We start from the raw sequence: 19,692 nt of genomic DNA, 5'->3' as shown, positions 1-19,692 counted from the left end.
AAATGTTTAAGAGAACTAAAGAGACTGAGTTGACCGTACCCGTGACAAGTATGAACCTCCCACCTGGATTGGTAGTCTGCGTTTTGAATACAAATGGGATGGATCTGCGAACAAGAATGGCAACCCTCCTCGCCTTGGAGGAAAAGATGGACTGGTACGCCTGAGACACCCACACAGATCTTAAATGCCTCTGCTCTGAAGGTTGAATATGGGTCTTCTGCAAAAAACAATATCAGACGACAGGGACTTTAAACGTGAGAATACATACCCCTACAATTCCAAGTAGTAATAGTGATGTGGCTCATCCCTGATCTAAGTGAGTAAGTGACGGTGAAGTTTGACACGTGACATATAAAGGGCTGGCAAAAGATCAAATGACAAAAGTGACAGATAAAGAAAGACAAATAAAACCCCCACAGAACCCAAACCCGCTAAAAGAACTAAGCGGTACAAACCACTAGCTAACAAGGAGGCTGCCGAGTAACAGAGCCTGCCAAACTGCACACTAAAAAACACACTAACCATGGGGCCCCGTGTGCATCTCAAACACAGACTAATGTTTAAATTACACCCTAAAGAAAGTACTCAGTGTAAGCGATATACAGAACACACGCTTGGTGAGATATAACAGGTAGGAGGGTATAAATGGTGCGGAATATAAAATATCAAATTTGAGAACATATAGTAGAAAAAATATGTGTATACATGAAAAGGTAAACACTTAAATGAATATACATAACTCAGTTAAAATAGACAAAAAAGAAATAAGTTTAACTATACATCCTACTTAACCATGATAGAACCACAAAAAGCAAGCACTAATCACCAAATCAACTAAATCTAAACATGTCAGCAAAATCAGGCAGGCAACACGCTCTGATTTCGAAATGCTCCCTGTGGGATATGCACCCCTGCAGACGACGGAACAAAAGCAGGTCACAGAGAGCTGTGAAGAAGGTCGTAGAAGCACAAAAACGACATATTAAAAACAAGTCATTAACGTGGGAGTAGGCTACATGCTCCGCTGCTGAAATACTTCTGAGAAGCTTCCAGTGGAAGGTGAGGCTGGGCTGAGGATGGAACTAAACTGTGGCGCACACGCTGCTTGTGTGAGTCCAGGTTGATACATAGTAGCCTACGGTCATCCCTTAGAATTCCCAAGATGCGTGACAGTGAAGGGATTTTTGTTAAAATTTGCTAATAAGTTTACCATTTGTTTGACATATAAATGTTACTTTATGATTTATGTTTTTTTAAAACGTGTCTGCTTAGAATATTGTGTTTTTTGTTGGTAATTGTCATTCTTGTGGTGGTTTACCATTGAAACCAGGAGTGAAGTGATTGTTTCATTTTCATTTTAAGAACAGCTGAATTTTTTTGTATTGTTTGAAGTTTACTGCATGCTTCTTCCGCATGCGACCTTGTTTACAATCAAATAACATAAACTTTGCGGCCCACGTAGGGGGCCTGCCCTGGGTCGGCCGCCCCATGCACCTACGCTACCTCTGCTGGTGGTTTCATTCTATAACCCCCCCACCCCCACCCCACCGACACAAACTATTGTGTCCACCTAAAATCAAACTTCTATGTATCTGTCTATATCCAACTTTTTTTTCATCCATCCAAACTTTTAAACAGTGCTGTTATATTTTAGAACATGCTCCGCCGGCATGAAGAGAATGGAACCGCATGGTCTAATTCATCTGAATCTTCTGATGACTCCTCCAGTCCTCAGCTGTCTGTGGGAGGGCTACGCAACTTTACACATCATAAGGTAACACACAACAGACAATATAAGTTATTCATGGTATGCAGTCTTGTGCTGATATGGCTATGTTGAGACTTCACCAAGATACCATGACATAATGCAATTTAAAAATAAACTTTTATTGTTAGGAATATTTTGAACAAAAGTACAAAAAATGTATTAAAGTTTTGATAAATAAGAGTCAAATGTATAAAAGTACAGAAAATATTTTTAAAATATCTGATTTGTTATAAATTAGTACTACTACTAGTGAACATTAAATAAATAGTGTATGTATTGTGGGGCCAGCAAAACAGAAACTATAAAAAATACCAATATAGTACTACTATTAAAAATAATGATAATACCGTATATCATATCTCATGTCATTGCTATCATAATACTGATAAACAGGGCTCTTCTACATAGGCAAATAATTATATATATATATTTTTTTTTTTTTTGTCATGCAGTAGTTCATATACATATAATCTTCCACAATGACTGCTTTCTACATCTACTTTATCACCAACACTCTGTTAAGTCTTTCCAGTGCTACAGAAACCTTTTCCTAACACACTTCTGGCTCTATGATACAGTGACGCAGAGGAAACACTGCCCTTGAATTAATCTAATACTACATGACTGTCTACAACGAGGATCTGCAACTGTGTGTTAGATACTTGTTCAGTCCCCTCTGGTTGAATCATTTCTGACACACTGACTGTAACTAGAGACACCACAGTATAATCGCTCATTACTGTTAGCCCCATCTACTAATAAACATCGCATTAGCTTTGTGGCTTATTTAGCAACAGGCAGCGTTATCTGCTGTTGGCAATGTTAGAAAATATTTAGAAGTAATAAATTAGAGAGAAATGAGAGGACCGGTCGCTAGAACTGGCAAACTGTTTCAGAAATAAATCTACAGTGACGTCTGTCAGTGTAGCCTCCTCCGTCACATTAAACACACTGCTGAGCCTGCAGAGGGCAGTGAAAAACGGGAGGGTTATCAAGTCTGGTCTCCAAAGAAGAAAATTGATGAAGGCTATTTTTTATTAATATTTAAGTTTTACCCGGAGCTCTGGCAGAGCCAGCTCTGAGACTGCGGTTTGTTCTGTGGTGCTGCAGTGTTTTGAGCAGAAGAGCTGCAGAGCGCCCTCTGGTGGGAAAACTATGCAACACTCATGACATGAGGGAAGGATCTGACTCTCTGTTTCTCTTTTTAATAGACATATATATCGGCTGCTATAAACACAGGTGCAGATATATCTGCAAGTAGCTTATATCGGCCTATAATATCTGCAAAATGATAAATCGGTCGGGCTCTACATGTGACACAGAGATTGGGATGTTATGAGTTATAACTGCACATGTAGGACTAGTAAAAATTTTTTATTTATATTTTGGTCTAGGGGATTTAAACACCACTAAACGTTATGGCGGTACCATTTAGTAATTATAAAGGATAAGGCTGGTGAAACTCAGTCCATTTCTCATTGCTTTCTGTATCTTCTCAGCCCCAAGTCCATTGGTTCCTACTGAAGATTTAAATGTATCAAAACTGCTTACAAATATATAGTTTAATTTTCAAACACTGGCCACTGTAGTAGAAAACTTAACTTTATTTTTATTCCATTTTGTTACACATATATTGTGGAGGTACCTGAGTGAGTAACAGTGTTGCAGCAGCAGCATTTTGTTATGTCACAAATTGATGGCTTTTATATATCACTCCACTCCTCACCTAGAGGTTTTCCCCCTCACCTATCCTCGAATCAGAATGGCCCTTTTGTCAGAACTCAACCTTAGGTGCACAATAACAAGCATCAAAGAGGATTTGCAGTTGGGCAGCACAACTACAGTATGTATACATGTAAAATTGGGTGCATCGAGATGTTACAAACACATAGGTTGACATGGAATATAGTAACTGTGGTTCAATGTCATTGAATTAATTTAGAGAGAATAAATATTGTATTTAGTGGGCTAGATTACAACAATCTCAGTTTTTCTATCTCTTATAAATACTATACTTTGCCCATAATTTATAATTCACAGAAATGTTCTTATTCTTCAGATTACATTAGAATACACTGTATAGACATTGTATAGAGATAATAGATGTGAATTATTAAAGGGCACATAATCTGTTCCCTATGATGTGTTTCTTTTTTATAACGAAATGCACAAATTGAGTGCACATATGAGCCCCCTAAAGTCTCTTTACTTGCTGCCTATAAGCTATATAATTGATGTTAAGGTGTTACTTTACAGCATCAATCCACTTTACACCAGTGACATCCTTACACTTTACGTTTATTTTTTTATTAAATAGAATTAAATATATTTATATAGTGCCAATTCATAAAAGCAGAACAGACAGATGAGTGGAGTAAAGGGATTTAGGCTTGAATCCAGGTGGGCAGAGTTGCTAGGTTGGCCCGAGGGTGAAGCTGATGAGTGGGGGCTTTGATTGGGCAAGTGAGCAGGCTTGCAGATCCAACGGGTTGGGACTGGTCAAGTGGTGAGTCCTGGAGACAGGAAGATTGCAGGTTAGGGAAGGCAAAAAAGAACAGTGGACAAGAAAAAATATTAGTTTCTAGAGCTTGAGTACTAAGCAAAGACATACGAATTAGACTTTATGATCCGATGGGGCCTAGATGTCAAGTCTCTCCTCTTGTAGTCGAAATGATGAGATTAGGTGATTGCTGGTGAGAACTGGTGCCAAAACCAGAAGGCAACTCATACACACTGACTCCAGTGAAGAGAGAAGGAAAAAGAACACAGACAGACAGACAAAAACAAAATTCCCCCCCTTACACGCCACGTTCACCCAAATGTAACACACCAGCTGTCACAAGGCAAGTGTCATGGCAGGGAGGTTGTGACATCTTGACCCAGCCAGGTTTCAGTAAGACAAAATGAATCAGTATTTAGAGGTCCAAGCAGCAAAGATGCCAATATTGGTGCCCAAAATTTGCAAATTCCACCCACTACTCTTCTTTGCTCCAATGTTCTAATGCTCTAAAAATTATTATGTTATATAATAACTTTATGATCTAAAGTTATCAAAAGAATTTTAATACCTCATCCTTAATGTACAATTTTAAATAAATGTTCGTAAATCAAAATTTGCTTAAGCTTTGCTGAGCAGATATGGGATATTGTGCTATGATGGGATGCCACAAATATGAAAGGTTTATATCTTGTATTTGTTTGTATGATCTAGGGTGACTACTTGGTTGATGCAGAATATTTTGTAATGAAGCGGGCGTGGTTTATATTTCACATTCCAAACTTCAAAACATCTAAGAAAATCACCTGTACGTCATAGAGAGCTGAAATTCTTCAGCACAACCACAGATATGCGACAAAAGTTGGCTTCACTACAACCTTCACTGTATAGTTTTCAAAATATGCTAAATAATTTATCTTCGACACAGATATTCTTTAGATGGCCAATATCAAGTGTTTCAAAGGGTTTCAGATCAGTCAAAAGATGAGTCTGCAATGATATTCAATATCTTGCTGTAACGTGCACACAACGCACAACATTTTCTTTTCTTTCTTTAAATGTTGCCAAAATATTTGACAGTACACCCAAAACCAGTAGTATGAATTTTTTCTGAATTTTATCACCAACATTATGACTCGTGTAAACATTTTAAGTTTAAACTGTCAAAGTCTATGTCATGTTATATGTGTCCCAGGAACAACGTTTGACCATATTTTGGAAAAATACAGCAAAGAAAAGCTAGAAAATGACTCCTTTTGCATTAGAGTCAATTGAGCGCAGCCATGAAAGTGTTAGACCTCAGATCGAGCGAGTCCTATACTGCGCTGTGATTGGCCAGGTCAATTGTATCCTTATTTAGAATTTTAAAAAAACAGAAGGGTTGTTTTACATTATATGACTACCATCCACAATTATTGTTATAGTATGGGAACATTTAATTTACATCCCAAAATTCCTCTTTGTGATGCCAAGTTATGTTGGGAAGCCCCGAATGAAATGTCACTATGTGTCAGGATTGTGCCATGGCAGGTCGAATTTATTTCAGGATAATCCCTTGAGATATACGCTGTGATCTCATTTTCGAGGGTATCCTGCAACACATATATGTGTACAGACACAAAAGTTAACCACACAGTACATAGGCCTATACATAAACATAAACACAATACATAGGCACAAACATATATACAAAACAATAACTTGCTCACCTGCCCTTACCCCCACAATTAACATAGCAAACAAAATAAAGTACGTTGACAAAATAAACAGCAGAATGCATTAAACAACTAATGCGTTGGTGGAAAGTAACGATTTACAATTACTCACGTTACTGTTATTGAGTAGCTTTTTTTGTGTACTTGTACTTTCTAAAGCTGTTTTTTTTAATCTGTAATTTTACTTTTATGTATTGTACATTTTCAATGACATCCATTACAGTAAAAAAAATGCTTTATTAAGTTACTGCTAATGCAAACTGAACATTTCCTGCTGCAGCTTCACAATAAAAGCATTCAAGGGGCGAAACATGAGTTCACTTTTATTTTGAAGTAGTCACGGGAAATGTAATCTGTTAGTAAGTGAAATCTGCGCTGACCGCTGTCGAGTAGACCGCTACAATACGTCAACACGACAAGACATCCAGTGATTTTCAACTGTTTACTGACAGCAGACCAGTTTGAAATATGGCAGTGAGCAATGCAACAGTCAGGAGCTGTTAGATACAGAGCTGCACACCTCCACCTTCTCAGCAAGGTAACCAGCTCCTTTCCCTTTCGCTGTTCGCAGACTCATGTTGTGTGCAGCATAAAGTCAGATCATAACTGCTCCTAGAATTATGGAAAATACCAGTAACTGCCCGACAATAGTTTGTTTAGCTGCCCTCGACGTCTGTGCCCTGTGCTATTAAAAGGCATCTGCTGTTAGCACCAGTAACTACAGTTCAATTCAATTCAATTTTATTTATATAGCGCCAAATCACAACAACAGTTATCTCACAGCGCTTTTCATAAAAGAGCAGGTCTAGACTGTACTCTGTGATGATATTTACAGAAGCCCAACAGTTCCCACCAAGAGCAGAACTAGGCGACAGAGGCAAGGAAAAACTTCCTTTTAAGAGGCAGAAACCTCGAGCAGAACCATGGCTCAGGGTGGGCGGCCATCTGCCTCGACCGGTTGGGGATGAAGGAGAGAGGGGGAGAGAGAGAGAGAGAGAGAGAGGGAGAGGGCAAGAGAGGAACAGAGAGATGGAAGGAGAGAGAGAGGGGAGGGAGGCAGCCTACACAATATACAGACAGAGGTACAGACAGTAAAGGTGATGTTGCTATAGACTAAATGAAAAACGGTACAGATATTTATAGTAGTGTTAATGATAACAATCATAATGTGGATGATTATAATAACAATAATAACAATAGGACTAGTAACAATAGTCGTTGCAGCAGAGGGTGTCGAGCAGGAACACGGGGGCAGCAGGTGACCCGCAACCACAGATCCAGACTCCACAGCTCCAGAGCCAGAAACACCTGCAGGAAGTGATAGGAGGAGAGAGGAGAGGGACAAGAAAGCACAAGACTACCAGAAAGGGGAGAAGTTGTGTTAGTAACATGCAATAATGGGATGAGGTTGCAAACAGAGGGAGAGAAAGTAGAGGAGAGAGGAGCTCAGTGCATCATGAATTGAATTGAATGTAGACTTATCATTATGGATTGGACACTGATAGAAGCTATTAAAACGTTCATTTTGCGAACGTTGAAAATATCAAACTGGAATATGGCAGTTCGTTTTGAAAGTCCGGCCCCCACAGTGTCTGCTTAGAACAAATGTAGTTGAGGACCCCTGGTGTAGAGGTCAGTTAAATAGCCCATTTCCATTGGTGGTTAAATCTTTTTAAATCTTTTTTTTGCTTTGCTCCAAATAGCTGAAAAGACATCGGTGCATAACAATGTTGGTTGGCATTAGTAACCTGCTGGTAACTAGTTATTTACTATACTAACATTAAAATGACCACCTGTTTGAAGGTAAATAGGGATATGACTTCATATACAGTCCAGTGCGGCCTGCCATCGAATAATCTATTCCGCCACAATTTTCCTAATGAAGCGAAAACATTCTCAAACTTCTCATTAAGTCATTGTTTTTAGCCATTGATTTGGCAAAGTATCTGTCAAACAAAGTGAAAGCTCCATATGGCTTTGTTCCATTATTAAATCACAAAAGACTGCAATTTAATTAAATAAGTACAATACCTATAAATAAGATATTAAATCAATATAAATAAGTTATTTTAGGAGGTTAAAAAAGTCAATTTTATTGTAATTTTACTTGTACTTCAGTAAAAGTTCATCGAAGTAATCGTACTTTTACTTAAGTAGAATATTTTTGTACTCTTTCCACCTCTGGTTGTTTATGACAAATGGAACATACAGGATAAAGTCACATCTCGCATAGAAATGTCCAAAGAAAAACAAGATAAAGAAAATCAAGATAAGAAAGTCATGATTATAAACCTACTACTGTATATTTTCTACATAAACCATTTATATGTAATACCATTGGTACCCCTAATAACAAGAACGTATAGTTTTAAGAAAAGAAAATAGTGTTGATTAGAATAAACCAAACATGGAAATAGATCTCAAGAAAAGAGGAAGGTTATTACATGTAACCAGGCAGGTTGATTCTTAAGAGAACAGTAAGAATCACTTACAGAAAACAATCCAGGCACTCAACAAGAGGCAGACCAAAAATAACCAAGGAAATCCATTTAATCCAGAGAGCAGAATAAATATGAAGTTCATCAAGAGAAAATAATCCAAAGCAGGTGCCACCAATCAGGCAGAAACACAACTTCCCCTGAAGGTCTGCCAAATAACCTCTCCCAATCCTTTAAAGAACTCCAGATTGTGACCGTCTGGGAACGTTCTGGAAACATTACCAGGAAATGTCCTTGACAACAGTGGGACGTTCTCAAGAAGTTCTTGGAACATTACATTCCTGAATGTTCCCTGAAGGTCTGCCAACCCTTTAAAGACCTCCACGTAGTGACCTCCTGGGAACGTTCTGGGAACATTATCAGGCGACGTCCTTGACATGTTGTCAGAATGTTCTGGGAACGTTATATTTCTAGCCAGTTGTATCAGGGCTGGGAGAGGGATTTCCGTCCGGGTCCTAGCGAGGGGGTCCACTGGAGTGTCGGAGCACAGCCTCCTTTAGAATCCTGCGCCGGGTGTAGGAGATCAAGGTAGAGGAGGAAGGCTGCTGAGTTTGTTCTCTGGTGGGATCCTGAGCCACCTGCTCAGTATTTGCACTTTTTTCAGCGCACAAAAGTAAAAAATGTGCACCTTACAACTTTAAAAACAAAACTTAAACCTCAACTTTAAAAATAAAACTCAACAGTAATGATGCATTTTCGTCGATACCTCTTACCTAGAGTTATGTGTTATATTATCTGACAATATTAACTGACAATGATTGACTGAATTTTTTTCATTGTAGAATCTAGTGGTATTTGGCTAAAATGAGCCTAAAAGGTATTTACTATGTTGTTTGTTTGTTGGGTTAGACTGTCCCGGTGATTCAGTGTCTCTCTTGCTCTCAAGGCGGTGCTGGTGACATCAGAGATCCAGCCAGCTGAAACTGGAAGTTCTTCCCTACAGCCTGACATCTCATTTTGCCCCAGAGATTCCTCCTCCACAACTCAGAACCCTGCCCACAAGGGCAGGACTGTCAGTGAGGTTCCCAGCATATCCAGATACCAAGCAGAGAGCAACAGGTAGTGTTTGATCTTGTTTTTTTTTGGTACATTCATTTTATTCCACTCTACACCTCTACATAAGTTAATATGAATATAATCATATTTGTTGACTGATTACTTGTTACACTTGTTATTGTGTGCTTTATCAAAAGTTAGATCGACTGATACAGTATACAAACTGATTTACAGGGAAGAGGAGAAGGGGACAGTCACTGTAATGACAAAAGCTGACAGTGTGGAGGAAGAGGATGGAGGGAAACCGTCTTCCATATCCACAGTGGAGGAGGTAGTGACCAACAACCACACCTCACGCAGCTACTTGCGCTCTTTGAGCCACATTAGTGAAAGCAGTGCTGATGGCATTGTATTGATGGACAGGTCAGCTGGCCAATCAGGGGAGGTGATGTCTTTGGCCTCCGGGCTCTCCATCAATGACATTGAAATGGAGGTGCCCAGCAGAACTCCTGAGCTGCCCAGATTTGCTGCCACAGACACTAACCTGTCACAAATGAGGATAGGTGTCGTCAAAGAAAACACAACATCTGACGTTGTGACAGATCAACATCAACATAGGAAGCAACAGGATACATCCAACTGTGTCCTCACATCCTCCTCTCCCAAGACTGAAGCAGTGAGCCCCAACATTCCATCACAAGTGAACACATACCCATACCTAGAGAGCAACACCCTCCCAGACGGCACAGATGTGATGTATGTAGCCCAGCGGGTGTCAGTGGAGGAGGAGATGCCAGGTGCAGGACCAGATTGTCTGTCCAAAGAGAGTGATGGTCCCGTGGACAGTGGGTTGGAAGACGCCCTCGGAGCTGTAGTTTCCTCTCTGGATGATTACAGAGGACAGTTCCCTGAGTTACAACAACTGGAACAAGAGCTGAAGCTGCTGCAGGTTACACTGAAGGTGAGGATGGAGCATGTGAGAAACAAGAAAAGTTGCTTCCAGAGGTGGGTAAAGTAGCCAAAAACTTCCCTCTAGTAAAAGTACTAGAGATTTTATTGGTCGAACTTTATCAGCCAGTATGGACCTGATACGGGCCCATTACAGATATATTGTATAGACGTATGTGTTTTCTGATATGCACCGTTACAGAATCTTTTTTTACAGAACATACAGTTTATTTAATGTAGAAAATTATGCTTGGGGTGATTTAGGCATGGTGTTGTTATCACATAGTTTGTCCAGCAGAGTGCGCTCCAACTCCATTGTTTACAATACTGTGTCTTCATGGTAAATTGCTAACTAGTTTTTGAAATACATACTAAAAAGTTAATAAACAGTGACCCCATCATGTTGGTGAAGATTCATTCCTCCAGGTCATAGTTACCCAAGGTAGGTAAAAATCAAGAGCAACTGGTCAAAGGTCCACTTTGGTAATCCACAAGCTGTAAGTGCCTCTTTCAGGTGTTTATGCTCCTGCTGTTAGGCTTGGGCACATGTTGGTATGTTCTCAGTTAGGTAGTGCAGGGCTCTAATAACCTCTAGCTTATGCTCCAGTCAAATATTGGTCTGTGTGTGTGGGTTTCCTCTATACTCCAGTGTGGAGCCTCCTTTCCTCTTCAATGTCTGCAAAGTCCAAGAAAGCCAAACAGTTGTTGCTGACATCCTCTTGTGTGAACTTGATGTTACTGTCTACAGAGTTGATGTGTTCTATGAAGGCTTGCACTTCCTGGATTTCATTTTGACCCATTTGTCGTCCACATTTATACCAGTGGCTCGGTGCTATTCCTCTAAAAGACTTCAGGGCTCTGCTTTCTACTTCTTCCATGTAGATGTCAGCCACAATAGGACATACTGGTGAGCCCGTGGCACAGCCATGCTTCTGTCTGTAGAATCCTCCGTTGTACTGGAAATAGGTGGTGTTCAGACAGAGGTCCAGCAGTTCACAAATCTGGTCAGGGCTGCGGGTAGTTCAGTTGTTCAGGATGTTGCCATGGTGCAGTCGTATCACTGAATTAATTTGATACTGAAGAAATCTTAAAAACTGGAGGATTCTCAGGCGTTTCTGTCCCAGTTGCTAGTGAGTTACAAACTGAACGTTGAGTCTCACTTATGTTCCAGCTCACCTTAATTACATTTAATCAGGCACCGCCATCGCCCAAGTGTATCTGCTGCAGGTTTATCAACACACAAATCGGACACATTAAATATCAGTCAATATTTTATCCGTTTTGGTTTTAAAACAGAAAAACGATGTCTGTCTATTTGTTTTTCTGTTTACCAAAACGGAAAAAACAAAAAACAACTTGGTTTTCCGATTCAGTTTTGAAACGAAATAATCAAAGAACGAACCATACACAGATTTGTGTGCCATGAGTTGTGGTGGTTGAGCAGGTTGAGAACCCAGACGCAGGACACCAGAGCTGAGCAGATAAATCCAATGATTTATTAACAAAAGAGAGCACACTTACAAACTGTGGCTAAGTCCAAATAGAACCCAAAGGGGTGTAGATGAAACAGAGGTCCAAAAACAGCAGGAACAAACTCAGGCAACAGACCAACACGGGATACACTCAACAATGAACCAACAAGGACTGAACAGAACACAGGCATTGAAATACTCATACATACAATACATAGGCAAACGAGCAGGGTGGGAACACAAAACAGGTGTGAGGTAATCAAGGTAATGAAACAGAATCGGGAAGCAAAACTAGACAATGACAGTGAAGGCAGACAACTTCAGACTAAAACAGGAAACACTCAGACAGAAATCTAACTTGACACAAAACCTACGTCTCAAAATACAGAAGCAAATAACATGGACAAGTCAGACTGACAAAACCCAGAACAAACAGACCATGCTGAATAAAAAACACAGAATACATATATAATCCAAATGGGACAGAAACTAGTAAACAGATCTAAGAACTTAAGCACCGAAGACTACACACCAAGACACTGAACTAAGACGCTGGACTGGTAAGTAAACTTAAACATGCCAATGAACAAAAGACTAAACCTAGCTACAAGACCCTAAACATGATCAAATAATGAACCATAGAAGTACAGAACCCCAAACCATGAAACCAGATACCAATTAAACTATAACATGTGAGTGAATAAAAATAATAAACAAGGGTACAGAGAGAAACACAGAACCACAAACGGACTTAAACAGGTAAGACATGAACACAAAACCACACCCCTAACATCATGTCCCGTGAGTTTGTTGTTGTGCGTCAACCTTTTTTTAAATGTCTCGCCCAATCCAGGCTGTGATTGGTCAATTCATGAAAAGTGACATTGATTATTAACTTTATGTACACGCTTAGATTAAAAAAACACACTACCCACTTCAAGCTGTGTGCTGTTCAGGTGCCATGTGCCACTGTTGACAAGCAAGCTGCTTCTCTGCCTCTTGTCTGTTGGTGCTGATGGTAATGATTGAGATGCAGTTTGACCAATGTTTGTGTGAAGGACGTATAGGACTACATGACCGACCAATGTTGGCGTGCAAGAAGGCGGGACCTAAAGAGAAAGGTCAAAGCAATGCAAAAACGTGCACAATGATTGCCGACTGTACAAATCAAAAGCAAACATTTGGGGCGACTTAGAAAAACCGTCCGGACGCATTTTTTAGTGCTAACCTGTATTTTAACGTTTAAGGTAGGGTAGTTAAGTTTGAGAAACTAGCAAGAAACTGCTAGGCTTGCCATGACCCTAAAACATGTGAACACGTGTGCCGACTCACTGCTCAGCTGGAGCTCGAATCTACCAGAGCGTGACAAGCAGAGAGGAGGGCAGGGCCGCGGCATCTCATGTCTGAATCACGGGTAAGAAAACACCTAAACTAATTTGCTGTAAACATACTGCTGCACGCTGGCTGCTATTTCCGAGCTATAAATATAATACCGACATACGAGACTGTGTGTGTGTGTTAGCAGACTGATTGTGATTTATTGGTTGGCAAACAATGATGGAAAAGAAAGGAGCAGTACCCTAGTTCCAAAACACCCGAAATGCTGGACTTAAAGCGAGTAGCCTCTACTCGACCATTCAGAAATTCACTACAAGGCACTGCATGAACTTGACACGGGAATTTGGCCTTCCTCAAGAAACAGTCGTTTCTGAGCTTTCTTCACCAGCATGGAGAGATGATGTTTATTCCCAGGAACCTGAAACTGTTCACCTGCTCCACCTCAGCTCCACTGATGTAGACAGGAGTGTGTGTCTTTATCTCCTTCTTCCTAAAATCAGTGATCAGCTCCTTGGTTTTGCTGACGTTGAGCAGTAGGTTGTTCTCTGAGCACCACTCTGCAAGATTATGAATTTCCTCCTGATATTAAGTCTCATCGTTGTTTGAAATCCGGCCGATGATGGTGGTGTCATCCGCAAACTTCACAACAGAGTTCTCTCCATGTTGGGGGATGCAGCCGTGGGTGTACAGTGTGAACAGGAGGGGGCTGAGCACACAGCCCTGGGGGGCTCCAATGTTAAGAACTAGAGTGGAGGAGTTAGGGGCGGACTGGCCCTGCTACTTTATGATCCGTGACCTGGCTGGCCAGTTGGCTGATGAGCTGTAGCGGAATGCTGTATGTGTGTCTATTTAGACTGGGCCAAACATACTTTCAGTATGGAGGGGGGATACAAGCAACCCCTCCCAACTTGGACTGATCCTCGTTTTTGCTGAAATCTGATTGGCTCAACTGAGCTGATTAAAGGAGTTTGCTTTCCATCTGGAAGTTCAATCTCAAAACATGTGAGAAGTGCAACACCGATGGTAAATGTGGCAAAAAGAAAGAAAGAGGAAAAAGAACTGTGTGGGGCCAAAAAAATAAGAATTAAGAAGCAGCTAAATGCATGGAAAGGGGCTGTGACAGGCGCAGATGAGGCAAGACCCAGCACAGAGACAGGTGCACGATAAGTAATGCATTTATTATATAGCCTACTGAAATAATTTACAAATGCATTTACAGTGGGGAGAACAAGTGTTTGATACACTGCTGATTTTGCAGGTTTTCCTACTTACAAAGTATTCATTCATTCATAGGTACACTTCAACTGTGAGAGATGGAATCTGAATGGTGGTTTGTCTCTCATTTGTTTATGCAAAGTACTAACTCGTCAATAATAAAAGTTTGCTGTAGACATAGACTGTATATAAAAAGGCTGTAGCGCTCGCAAATCGCTGCCATCGTAGTCAATGCTAGTGCTCACACCTGAAGCGTTCCAGAGCGGCCCAGAAGCCGCTCCCCGCTCTGCTGCGTGAAGACCGCGGTGAAGTTAGTTTAAAGCTGGATATTCGACAGACATTCGGTTAGCTCACCTCCGATAGATCGCTTATAACCACCGAGGGTTAGCTTAGGGACCAGCAGTGTTAAGGGAAAATCATCATTTATTTCAATAGCTTCCATGTCATGTGATCCAAAGACATCAAACCAATGCCGAACTGTAGAGCTACACTGTGCAAATGAGACACACCTCTTCATATTAGATTTGAGTGCATATCCAAATTTATATTAATATTTATTAATAATTTATGGAAAATAATGCTTTTTTTCAATAGCTTCTATGTCATGTGACCCACGGACTCCAAACCAATACCGAATTGTAGAACTACACTCAGCAAATCAGACACACCTCTTTATATTAGATTTGAGTTCATATTTTATTTAAAAAAAAAGACTTTTTCTCAATATCTTTCACGTCTTGTGACGCAGGGACCCCGAACCAATGCCGAATTGAAGTAATACAATGGGAAAATTAGACACATCTCTACATATTAGATTTGAGTGCATCTTCTAATTTATATTAATATTTATTAATATTTTATATAAAAAATTCATTTTTTTCAATAGATTCCATGTCATGTGATTCACTCCAAACCAATGCTGAACTGTAGGGTTTCTTCTGTTGTGTCACCTCCAAGATACTATCAATTTCTTTTTTAACGTCCTCCCAAAAACCTTAAATAATCGGACAGTCTCAAAAATGTGTGTGGAGTCCCCTACTACCATTACCCCTACCCACATTTTTGCCAACATAGTGCCATGATGTGATCTTTCATAGATGAAGAAATGATTAGAGGAGTATTAAAATATCTGATCTTTATTTTCCAGTCCAATTCCTTCCACAGTTGGCTATTAATTCCCTTGTGACATCCTGTCCATATGTTAACCCATTTAGTACTTTCAATTATAACATTTAATTCCAATTCCCATTTCCTTAATATAGTCTTTGCTTTGTGGAGCGTCAGATGTCAGCCTTTTGTATATGTTAGATATGTGGGGGTTTTTGGCAAGTACCACAACACTAATAAAATATTCTTCTATTTCATTTGGGCTTTTGCTGACCATCTTCCTTTCTTTATGATTCGTGATGTTGTGTCTTATCTGGAAGTACCTATACAGATCCTTTGATGGGAGGTTAAATTGTTCTTGGAGTTGAGAAAAAGATTTGAATTTTGTTCATTGAAAGAGTTGTTTGATTGTACGAAGACCTTTGTTGGCCCACATTTTAAACCCGTTCTCTCACATGGTTGGTGGCATAGTATTTCCATACTGTCAACAATGCCCTTGAGATCGATTCCGGTCCCTCAAGTGTTTTCTTAACTGTGCCCAAACTTTTAGTGTGTTCTGTCCATTAATTTTCTACTTAAATTTTTTTGATTGATTGTTTTTAGCTTTACTTTCGGCTTCTTCCTTTGTCAGATAAATGTATAAATTACTCTGTCACAAGTTGAAATAACAGGTATTCTCACCGGCAGGGATTGAAAGATAAAGATAAATGTAACTAGTAGATTCATTTTTACCGTTTCAATTCTACCTCATAATGAAAGGGGGAGGGACTCCCATCGCACTACATCCTGTTTTATTTGTTTAATTCATTTATTTTTAGTTGGCTTCGAATAGACGAATGCGATTGGGTGTAATAGTTATTCCCAGTTATCTAAATCTTTGTTTAGACCAGCGGTAAGAGGCCTTTTCATTTAGCTGTGCAGGCCAGGTCCCAAAGATCATCATGGCCATGGTTTGTTTTCATTGATTTTATATCCAGACACTGACCCATATTCATGTAAGCATTTCATAAGTGTAGGGATAGAAAGAAGTGGATTTTTTACAAAAAGTAAACTATCATTGGCGAACAGAGCGATCTTATGAATTGACCCCCCTTCATCCTTGAATTTGTACCGTTTGGCGTACAGCCTCTGCCAGAGGGTCAATGCTGATGGCAAATAAGATGGGCGATAGCGAGTCTCCCTGTCTTACACCCTGCTTCACTCTGAAAAAGCTAGAACAGTGACCATTAACTCTAACTTTTGTGCTGGGATCAAAAAGTAGGTTATTCCAATTCACCATTTCTTTCCCAAAACCCATTTCTACCATTGTGTGTCTCAAAAACGCCCCGTCAACTCGAACACATGCTTTCTTAGCGTCTAAGCTGAGAAGCAGTGAAAAAGCCCAAAGTCCAGCCCAAAGGGAGTTCCCATCTCCCATAGGAAACTCTGCTCTGAACTGACTGAAAACAGCTGTTTGTAGTCCAGCCGCTTCCCTTTCATCCCTGTGACAACACATGGATGCAAGGAAAATGCGCGAAAAACAGTGAGCTGCACCACAGCTCTCCTCTCCCTTCCAAACACTAGCTACCATCCAGGCAGTCAGTGGACATAAAGTTGTTCCTGTGATGTAGAGACAGAGCTCAGTTAAAACTTTATGGATGAAAGATACTTTTGTTACAGATTAATAACTCACCACTCTGAAACTCTTGCTCCAGTCCACGTTGCCAAGCTGGTACAGCTGAAACGAACCCGTGTTTACCGGCTTCTCACTGACCCGCCCTTCTCTGCTTCTGATTGGCTAGTAGTGCTTAACTAGGAACTGCACATGTGCAACTCCCAACAAAGATCATTTAGAGACAAGATGTATCACTCCATAGCGAAAACAAAGCCTTCAACACAGGGTGAAAAGAGGAGCTGCTGCAATGTGCAATATGACAAAAATATGGTGTTTTTTGAAAATTAAAGCATGTAAACTTGTTCTGGTACAACCCCTAAAGAAGAGTTTGAACCTGAAAATGAGCATAATACCACCTCTTTAATATGGCTTCCAACCATGATTTTGGGGGGTCCCCCGATGTTAGTACATAGTTATATAGTGTAGTGAAACTACACTTTGTCAATAAAATTATGAGTAATAATACTTGAAAGTATTAATATCATGAGCACTCGTTCAGGGCCACCAGTTAAAAATAAGCTGTCCGCCCAAGGCTTTTAGGACTCCTTGGGTACAGCTTAATAATTGCAACAATTATTACTAGTGATCAGTTAGTTATTAATTGTTCAATTACTTTAAATCAATCAGTTTAATCATTGATCACTCATCATTAGTCAGTCTCAAATCTGAGGGTGGGTAATCAAAGGTACAAACACGTTCCTGTGATCAAAGTGAATATTTATTTAACTAACTAAAGTGAATACACGTGGGAGTAAATAGGAATATGCAGACAATAGAACAACAATGATTAAGCAATAACCAGAATACAATAAACGGGAGATAAAGCAGGAGTAACAGGGTTGAGTGTGAATTCAGTTTGGCTATTGTGGAAAGAATGACTTCAAGGAAATAAGGGAAACTATTGGACGCATGTTATACTGTGATAACTAAGTTTATAAAGGGTATGGGTTTAAATATCTACTTTTGATCACAGCATGTTGAGTTGTTTGCCTTACTGCTTGGTTGGTTTCTAAGCCATCCGTTATTGCAAAGGCCCGAAACCGGCGGCCCGGTTCGTTGCGTTCACTGCCTCTCAGCGGGCTTGGCTCAAACTGGGTATCTGCCAGAGGGTTGACCCCAGTGTCATTCGTGTTCGGCTTGTGGCTGCTGGAACTCCAGACGTGCAGTGATTTAGGCCATTAGCTCTGGCTCGGTTCATTGGTTGATGTCCCTTCTGTTACTGGTGGCATAACTGACTCGTAGACTAACCTCCAAACTCCATTTGTTGTTGGGATTAGTGGAAGTTAATTTAAAACGAGCTAAGATTTTAAAAGAAACTTGATTGTTTGTCAAGCAAAAGTTGCATAAATTAAATGACCTAATAACTTTAAACAAAACAAAACACAAGATAAATTCACTGAAGAGACCTCGTGAATATAATTAACGTTGCTGTGAGACAAAGGAAAACTTGGAAGTCGCGGAGGTTCTCCGGGCCAGACCTTTGGGAACAGGATGCTGGATGTTAGGAGGAGGATCAGAGGCAGGAGAGAAGAGCAAGAGAGCGAGCTCACAGCTCTGCTGTGTTTTTGTTTGTCACTTTCCTGGGGCCGTTCCACGGTGGGACTCACCTTTTGTGTCTTGAGGTTTTAACTTTAATCTAAAGTAATGTCTTAAAGTCTATTTACGTGTGCTTAATCACATATCTTTCCATAATATCAACACTTTTCTTAAATACCATAAACAGTTATACAGTTCCTATTTTCTAAGCATTAGATTAAGGTAAGGGAAAGTATCGTAGCTAATCAACCGTAACAATTTGAATTGTTAGAGTTAAACGATACAATTTATAGTAATCATAGCAGCTAACCGAATACATCCCAAGACAATCTTGATTGTTAAATGTTCTTAATAAGAAAATATAAAGGAAGGTATTATTAGTGAAGCATGGCATTGGTTAAACAAGAAACACAGACAGTAATAGATAAATGAGCACAAGGAGATGAAGTAAAGAGCACTTCAAATGAACATTATCTTATGATTCTTTAGCTTTTAAATAGTTTCTAAACAGGGTAAATAAACTACTCAAAACTGAAGTGGCAAGGGCCAATAGCTAACTTAACAAAGATTATTTAACTAAACAAAGTAAACAAGACAGCTTTATAGTGAGAAGACATTCTTTGTTCATAAAAATCAATGTTTTTCCTCCAGCCAGCTGCTTTGGACGTCTGTCAATCTTATCAGTTCGCACGTCAGCGTGAATAAAGGAGGGGGCAGCGTTTGTCATGTGTGTGTAGGAGTATGCTAGAGTCTCAGTTTAATGGCTTCTGACTATTTTTTGTGTTAGAAGCAGGGCAAGAAAGAGGGTTTGTTTGCCTTTGATTTGTGGGGAACTGCAGGGCCGGGTTACCTGCCCTTTTGGTCCTCCTGGAGAGTGTCGGCAAGTGACACCTTTACGGCGAGAGTGGCCGAGAATGGTCCCAGAACAAACATTTTAAGTTTGGTATT

At 40.0% G+C, this 19,692-nt stretch overlaps 1 protein-coding gene across 6 annotated transcripts in view; it reads left to right on the top strand.

Moving 5' to 3' along the window:
* The window catches only part of ripor1 (RHO family interacting cell polarization regulator 1), a 144,017-nt gene that overhangs the window by 98,046 nt on the left and 26,279 nt on the right, over positions 1-19,692 (top strand). For all 6 annotated transcript variants that reach the window (XM_038705633.1, XM_038705630.1, XM_038705632.1 and 3 more), the window contains 3 exons: positions 1,655-1,774; positions 9,365-9,537; positions 9,709-10,435. In XM_038705633.1, coding sequence (XP_038561561.1) covers positions 1,655-1,774; positions 9,365-9,537; positions 9,709-10,435 — 1,020 coding nt within the window. The remainder of the gene's footprint in view (positions 1-1,654; positions 1,775-9,364; positions 9,538-9,708; positions 10,436-19,692) is intronic.

This window comes from Micropterus salmoides, unplaced genomic scaffold (genome assembly GCF_014851395.1).
Source record: "Micropterus salmoides isolate LMB-PRFRI ecotype aquatic unplaced genomic scaffold, ASM1485139v1 Ms_hic_scaffold_8, whole genome shotgun sequence".
NCBI lineage: Eukaryota > Metazoa > Chordata > Actinopteri > Centrarchiformes > Centrarchidae > Micropterus > Micropterus salmoides.
This window is presented reverse-complemented; position numbering and strand designations above follow the sequence as displayed.